Here is an 8,268-nt window from a genome sequence, read left to right on the forward strand (position 1 = left end):
GGCCGGGCACTTTCCCCCTTTGCATATTCCGTTATCATCCATCTTAGCAAAACATAAACACTGTTTCTATTGCCCTAATAGTATGTGTGACAGAGTGAAAGGCTTTACTTGTGTGGGTTTATATGCAGAAGTATGTGTGTGAACTGCAGTTGTGTTGTGTACATTTTGACTAGTTTATATGTGAAGACTATTTTAGCAAACAGGCCCGTTAGTAACAACTGAGTGTGTTTGTAGACAGGCCCCGCCCATTCTAGTTTGTTATTTCTACCTGGTTGTTTTAAGATGTTATTATCCTCTATTGCCATTTTCTTTTCTCTCTAACCCCCTCTCTGGTACCTTTCTCTTGAGAGGGGCTGGTGCTCAGAGCAGGATTTAGAGGAACACTTAGAGATGCATGAATGAATCAAAATACCACTTTGGGGTTGTTTATAGTGAGGAATTAACATTATAGTACACTAAAAAGCTAAAAAAATTAATCTTGCATGATATAGGCCCTTTAACATGGGTTTTGTGAAGTTATGGTATTTAGAGACGTGTGGAGTTAAAGAAGATGTGTACACGCAGAATAAAACTGATTTAAACAGTCATGTTTAAATAAGAAAAACAGAGGAACAGTAGAGGATTTCATAGGGGAGGTCTCAAACATGTCCAACTAAATTTGACTTCAGTTTGAGATTAAAAACCCAGCAAAAAAATCAGACTGTAATCTTCTGATACAAATGTTTGATTAAATATTCAGGTATAGTAACTAACAACATTTTGTTTGGAGAATGCTCTCAGGTCTATTCAGGTTTAATGCTGGATGGGTTCTATTTCCTGCTAAGAAGTAATTGCATTACTAGGCAGCACAACATGTGCCTTGGCTTCATTCATCTCTCCTGCCGACAGAAACATAGCGATCGAGGGCTGGAAAGACAGTGAGATGGATGGCTGCAGAGAAACTGCTGGCATCCTACCTGCAGAGAGTCGGTGGTGTGAGACGTTGGTTGGCCGGCCTTGCCGTATCCTTGACCATGAGCTGTCAGCAGCCGTCCCGTCAGATCCACTGCTGCTCGCCAGTTCTTGCTGCTCTACAGGGGGCAAATGCATTGCATGTTAGAGACCTGCTGATTGGTGGAACAACAGGAACACTTTTATGAACATTCAAATGCATGGATACTTTCTTTTCCCGTCATTTTGTGCCTGATCAAAGGACTTCAGAATTTTAACAGTGAATGATCCAAAGAATGACGTTCTAATATTTGCTTGACAGTTCATTCTAGGGTTTGGAAACCTCTCTCACTTAACTTCTTCAATCAATGATCCACTCACTTACTTGAGCTATTTTGTGGGACATAACAACAAGGTTAAAGCAACAAAAAGAGATTTACTCAAAACTGAAGTTAAAAAATGGATTTGTTAATCTCTAGTGCATGAACCTCAATAAAGGAAAACTTCTGCATGCAGCCAAGATGAAGAAAACAGTGGTGCTGATTGTTGAACGTTAGACTGCAGTGAAGGTCAGTGCTTGGGTTTGGGAGCTTTTCTGAAAACCATCATTAGTTGGAAACTTGCAGAGAGAACACGCAAACAAGATTCAGAATGTTCTGCTCTCTCATCCAGATGTCCTTAACTATGGTCTAGGTCAGGGGTCGGCAACACAAAGTGTTGAAAGAGCCACTTTGGACCAATACAATAAAAACCAAATGTGTCTGGAGCCGCATAAATTGAACCAGCTTATAGAGATTGTATCGAATAAACGATTATTTCTCCTGCTGCATGTCCTCGTGTCACATAAGCTACATTTTTGGCCTCATGACAAGTTGGTGAGACATTGCAGCGTCAAAATTATCTGACAAAAGCTGAATAGCCTCATAATAAACATTTGAGCTTTTATTTTGACATCCCTTAATGACACAACGAGAGGGGGTCCTGATCAGTCTCTCCCTCATTCTCACTCCAGGTGCAGGAAGAATTCAAACATAACAGGACAAAATCACAAATGTTCAACAAATGTTCCACAGTCAGACAACAAAACACGTTGACGAAAACCCAAACTTAGATCCAATTTCAGTCAGACAGGCAAAAGAATGGGAAACCCACAATTCCTTGCGCTGCCAGCCCGACAGCAAGCCCAGCGCGTGTCTGAGACCATCACTACAATATGAATGAATTACAGTTTGTTTCATTGCTTTGATGAAATTAAAGAAATGCAATAAAGAAATAAGATTTTTGATGTCATTTTTATTTAGAGGATTTAAAAAAAAAACACAAAAATGTAACGTGCACCTTTAAGGTGCTTCCACACTGGCCGCGTCAATCAACACTTTCAATGAAGAGTTAATATAAGCGCGTGCACACCTAAATTCCTGCCCTCCAAGTCTGGAGCGCGCGTGAGTCTTATAGTCAGACATTTAAAAGGACAGAGTTGTGAAAACAAAAGTCTTCAGAAAGATTTGGGGGATTTTCAACACTTTTACTTTCGGTTCTCCCTGTTGTAGATGCAGATGAGCGCTAATGAACAGTAAAAATACAATAGAAGGACAATCTCCTCCCCGCCACGCACCGCACGCGGCCGATGTGTGAGACCTGCACATCGCCGCGCTCAGCAGGTGGTATCCACACCGGAGCAGCGCGGTCACGCACGCAGTGGCGGGAGGAGATTCTTCTTCTATTCTTCTTCTACTGTTCATTAGCGCTCATCTCATCTTGGAGTCATATTAACCTGACCGGACACAAACCGTAATGATTCTCCTTCGTGATCACGTTTGGTACTTCTGTGCTTTGAAGCAGACTCCGCCCACAAGCAGCTCCCGCGCTGAATCTTCAATCCGGTTCAAGATTTCCACGCACAGTTACAGGTCTGAGCTGCCGCGACTGTGCGTGGAAATCTTGAACCGGATTGAAGATTCAGCGCGCTCAATGCGTGCCGATTTGTACGTGGCGCTCGTGACTTCAAAACCCGCGTAGCAACGTGCGCTCACGTGCGCTCCAGACGCACGGCAGGAATTCTGCTGTGCGCTGACTCAGACGGCGTGGAAGCATCTACACTCATCTCACAACAACTGGAAAACGTAAAGGATGTTTGTGTCATGTTTGTTCTCCAACAGAAATCGTATTAAAACAAAAATATTGTGGCAGCCTGACTGTTAATTTAGAAATAGTTCCTTGTTAGTGGGTGGAGTTAGTGTCTGTTCTTGTGTTGCATTATGGGACTTGAGTGTTTTACCGGCACCATGAGTGAGAGTGGTGTGTGTATGAGTGAGGCTCCTCACAGTGTCTGCAGTTCTGTGGTTCGGAACTGTTAAAAAAAATGGTAGTCAAAATGTTGACACCAACAGGTCTCCATGGCCTGCGTGTGCGCTTCTTACTCCAATCACGAATGATCGTACAGTGTATGGGACACAAGTGATGTCTGGATTAAATCTGCCAGTCATCTGTGGCTCTGCTCCCACCCAAATCGCTACAATATATTTCCTTCCAACATTTTATATTATTATCAAAACATTTTTGAAAAAGCGCCACTGAGCCGCAAGGGAGTGCTTGAAGAGCCGCATGCGGCTCCGGAGCCGCAGGTTGCCGACCCCCGGTCTAGGTTGAAGATGAAAACTGTCCTGCAATCTGATTAAACTTGTTTTTAGAAGTGTTCAAAGGTGAACTGCTGCTGTTCAGACAAGTCAATAGACTTGCAGATCTCTAAAAGCATTGCCACTGTAACTGAAAAGACTGATGAAGAGAAGTGATAAGCATACCCTTGCTATCATGAAATAATGATAATAATGTATTGGGTTTTTCTGTGCTTTCCAGACACTCAAAGCGCTTATAACATGTATCCATTATTCATTCACTCCTCATTCATACTTGGTGATGGTAAGCTACTGATGTATCCCCAGCTGTCCTGAACGTCAACTATAACCAGTATTCACCTGTAAAACTCCAAGTGTTGACATCTAATCCAAATGAGAGATACATGACTTAAAGCTGGACATGGTATTGGTAGGCATCCTAAAGAGGATGTAACAATTATTCGAGAATCTGTAAAAATAATTATTCAAACTCGTCAACATGTTCATCGATGAAGAAAATTAAAAAATCGGTTTGTCTCAGCCTGTACCTAAATTCAGAAAAATGCAGAGCAGATGACAGCTTTCCGTGCAGGCTCACTGTGAGCGTGTGCGCCTGTGTGTGTGCGTAGCGGACTGGCTGCGTGTAGCCTCATATTTTAGGAAGTAACTATAAGAGGCAATTGTTCATCTGATAGCTGATGTGGAATTGGGATATATTCTTTTATTCACTCGATTCATCTTTAATCTCCTATTCTACAACTCTCGTAAAACCCGTGAGTCAAACTGCCCTTCGGCCATGTTTTTAGGATTTGAAAACTACCTGTAAAGTAAATAGATGTGCAAAAGCAACTAAAAACAACAGAACAAAGTCTCTAAACTCCCAAACAAACAGAAAACCAGACATTAGCAGCCTCTGCTTTCACAGGAGCCAGCACAATAGACGGGGGTGGTGGTGTGCTAGAGAGGAGGCTGTAGAGTCACCTCACCCCGTCCAACACACATGACGAGGTCGGCTCACCGAGTGGGTCCTCAGCACTGCACCATTCATCACAGCCATGTAGCTCATTAGGAGAGAAAGGGAAACCACACTTCTTCTAGGCAATTTTTTTATCACAAAAACTCATCATTGTTTTCTTTAATCGTCTCCTTTTTTTTTCATATTCTTCTACTCATTCATCCTTTGTGAATCTCTTCTACTGCTTTGATGCATGTCTCCTGAATTTTGCTGCCTTGCCGCAATTTTATTTCTTTTTTTTATTTAATCTTTTCCCTTCACTTCATTTTAATCCCCTTTGTCTTTACGCTGTCGATGTCTTCTCATTTGGTCCTTCTTCCTCACCCAGACCTCCTTTATCCTTCTTTCCTGCCCTGTGCCAGTACTTGCACTGCCTCTGAATCTTCATTAGGGGGGGAAATGAAGCTGAAAACGAGGAGGCAGCCTGGATGGCCAAAAGCAGCTGCAGTCACTCACACGCATACATTTCCTGCAGTAAGACCCAATCCCCTGCCACACAGCACAAGGAGAAGGCAGGTGTATGAGTGAGAGTCTCCGAGTTGCTCTGGGAGACTGGAATGTGGTGGAAAGTGTTAGAAAAGCAGTATTCTTCAAAATACCTGCAGAACTGAGACAGGATACTGAAAGGTAAGAGGTTTCTGAAGAGAGGAGGTAATCATACAACTTTCAAAGTTCACCACTGAGAAATGCATAAAACAAAACAAAAACAAAAAAAGGGAAAACAAAAGAAAAATCGGAGTACTGATTAACAAAGCTTAAAGCTAAAGATAAGAAAAGTAGAGAGTTCAAGAGGAAACGGAGGGCAGAGCAAGAAGTCAAAGAAAAAAACCCAAAGATCTGAAATGTGAACTTAAGCTCAGGTTGTTTGGCCCAAACAACCTGAGCTGCCTCAGATAGCAAAGTGCTGGTTTACTATCTTCATAAAAAATAGAATGTTTAGTGCTTAAGCAAACAGGGTCCAAACTGTGGTGGCAGAAGGCTGCTTCTTTTCCAAGGTAGGGTGATGTAGTTTACGCTGTTGAGTGAGAAAGTAACTGATATCAAACGGTGGAGATTAAGGTTTAACCCTCGGATAACAGAAGAATCACAAATACAGCTAAATCAAAATGCCAATTTGGTATCCAGAAAGCACAGAGTTTTGACTGCAGTCACGGCACAGTTACCCATCCTTTCAATTTCACCAAGTCAATTCTGTGCGGTCAAACTCATTGAAAGTGACCCTGCTGACCTTTCATTGTAAAAAAAAGACCATATACAGTAACTCAGTTTTTAGATGATCAAATTTAACTTTTGTTGGATCTGGTCTGTATGGATGACATAACTAAATTGTATCAAATTATGCAGAACATCTTTCTATTTATTATGAATGTATTTATTTAATGTCTTAATTGTGTGTAGCACACCACAGAATGGGATCCCTTCTCTTTTGGAAACTAAATCTGTATTTTGGGGGAAGGTCAGGCATCCCTCACAGAGGAGCCAAATGACCTCTGGGTGCTTTTATTGCAGCATGGTGCTGCAGCAATAAATACTGAATGTTTTCCTGCCAAGATGCAGTAGTCTTTCCCTGCAAACAATTCTCTTGCAAATATGAAAAAAAAATCAACACAACTTGTCTGACGTATGAAAGGAACAAAGAGATCCTGGTTGCGCAGACTGTGACTAACCTTTGTAGGCTGAGGCAGAGAAAACTCAGACTGAATCCGAATTGCTTCCCTACCCCTCTGGCTCCTCCCTGTTACTCTAATTGTAGGGGCATCTGAAGTTGTAGAAGTGTCTGAAAGTACACTTTTTTTAAGGAGGAGACGTAGCGACTTAGGGCTGGCTATCCCTCTTCCGGTAGGGTGATCAGGTGTGGAGGAGAGATGCATTTCTTCACATGGGTGTGCTCTGAGGCACAGAAGTTTACATCTAAATTTAAGTATTACATTAATCAATGTGGGACTTAAATTAGATTTTCTTTTGGTATGACTTTTTAATGTCATAAAACCAATGTTGATATGTATTTTCCGAGCACTGGCAGCTCCGCACTAATGTAGTTGACCCGGGACAATTGATGACGTTATCAAACGGTAACGTCCAGACTGTTCAGAATGACCCACCAGGGGAGTTCTTTAGTTTCATGCCAAAGGTCACCCATCCACAAACTGAAAATGAAAGGACAAACTACAGCCAACTCATTTGTTTCAATCAGAAGCTGATGCTGTAAAAGACACAGAGAGGATAGTGCTCTGAGGTAACTGCGTCTTCTGGGGTCCAATGCTGTATTATAACAACTCAGAAAGTAAAGATAAAGATTTATTCACAATTTTTCTACAAACCAAATTTTGAGTTTTTAATCAAATCAAACTTTATTTGTATAGCACTTATCTAAAAACCAATTTCACTCAAAGTACTTTAAATAAAAACATAATCAAATTTTTCAAACAGAGAACAAGACAAATGTGTAGAACCCATACAATGTCCTCAAACCCCTCCCCAACCCATACATGCACAGACACACGTCGACACATGCATGAATAATAAGCACAATTAGTATTTTTTAAAACTGTCTTTGAAGTGTGGTCTGTTATTTAGTTGAACAGGCAGTTAAAGCGCCAATAACTCATACAAAAATAATATCTGAAGCAGCAATGTAACTTTTTACTGTATCAAAGTAGCATATGGCATGACACCTTTTTACTCATTACCCTAACCCTAGCCCTATTACAACAGACCTCACACCCAAAATGTACCTGTTCAAAACAGCTAGACTACAAAACATTGCTAGATAGCTAAATATTATGGCTGGGAATCACTGGGTACCTCAAGATACAATGTGATACACAAAACATGGCCCACGATGTCGATGATATCACGATACTGCAATAATTGGTAAAAATCATCTCTAATAACTCACAATATATAGAAAAAACATACTTCTGGAGAAAATATATCCACATTTGTTTTTTAGCTTGAACACAATCTTAATAAACAACTTGTGTCTTGTTTTGTTGAACAAATAATAGACACTTTAGGTGCTCATGACAGCCAGTCTCCAAACGTGCCCCCCTATCTACCTCCAAAGGAACGTCTCACCAAAGGATGATGAATATAATGTTTTACAGCCTCTTTAAATTTAAATAAAAGATCAATACTTGTTGAGAACCCATCAAGAATCAGTCGCAGCACTAAATATCGTGATATGTTGCAATATTTATATTTTGGCACATCCCTACTAAATACCATGAAAAGAGCCCCCCCCCCAAACTCCAAACCTTTTTATTGTTGAATTACTTCTACCGATTACTTTCAATTACTAAGAAACATTTCCACAAAGGCTTTGTAGACCCAAACAATTCAGTTTCACTTTTGTGTGCTTAAAAGGTGTGTCTGGTGCAGTTTTCTTGTGTCTTTCTTCTTGTTTAGACTCAGTAGAGTGTTCTTGATCTGCTTTATTAGGCATTTGTTTTCATTCTTTTGCAGAAACAGGCTTCAGGTTCTCCTCTGTCTTCTGCTTTTTTATTTTTAAGGAAGATATACATTTTTTAATTGACTTAAGCAAATGAAGCTTAGTTACTTTGCCAAATATAGTAAACCAAAATAAACCAATCAGATATGACTGAAGCAGGGTTAGAAGGAAAACAGACGGGGCACTCTGCTAGAAACCACTGACATAAGCTATAGTATACTCACTAGAAGGAAGTTAGACCAGATGAAAACTGGTCT

At 40.7% G+C, this 8,268-nt stretch overlaps 1 protein-coding gene across 2 annotated transcripts in view; it reads right to left on the bottom strand.

Moving 5' to 3' along the window:
• trappc12 (trafficking protein particle complex 12) overlaps window positions 1-8,268 on the bottom strand; it is a 47,381-nt gene that overhangs the window by 19,080 nt on the left and 20,033 nt on the right. For both annotated transcript variants that reach the window (XM_024278764.2, XM_024278754.2), the window contains exon 4: window positions 957-1,070. In XM_024278764.2, coding sequence (XP_024134532.1) covers window positions 957-1,070 — 114 coding nt within the window. The remainder of the gene's footprint in view (window positions 1-956; window positions 1,071-8,268) is intronic.

This window comes from Oryzias melastigma, linkage group LG22, assembly GCF_002922805.2.
Source record: "Oryzias melastigma strain HK-1 linkage group LG22, ASM292280v2, whole genome shotgun sequence".
Classification (NCBI taxonomy): domain Eukaryota; kingdom Metazoa; phylum Chordata; class Actinopteri; order Beloniformes; family Adrianichthyidae; genus Oryzias; species Oryzias melastigma.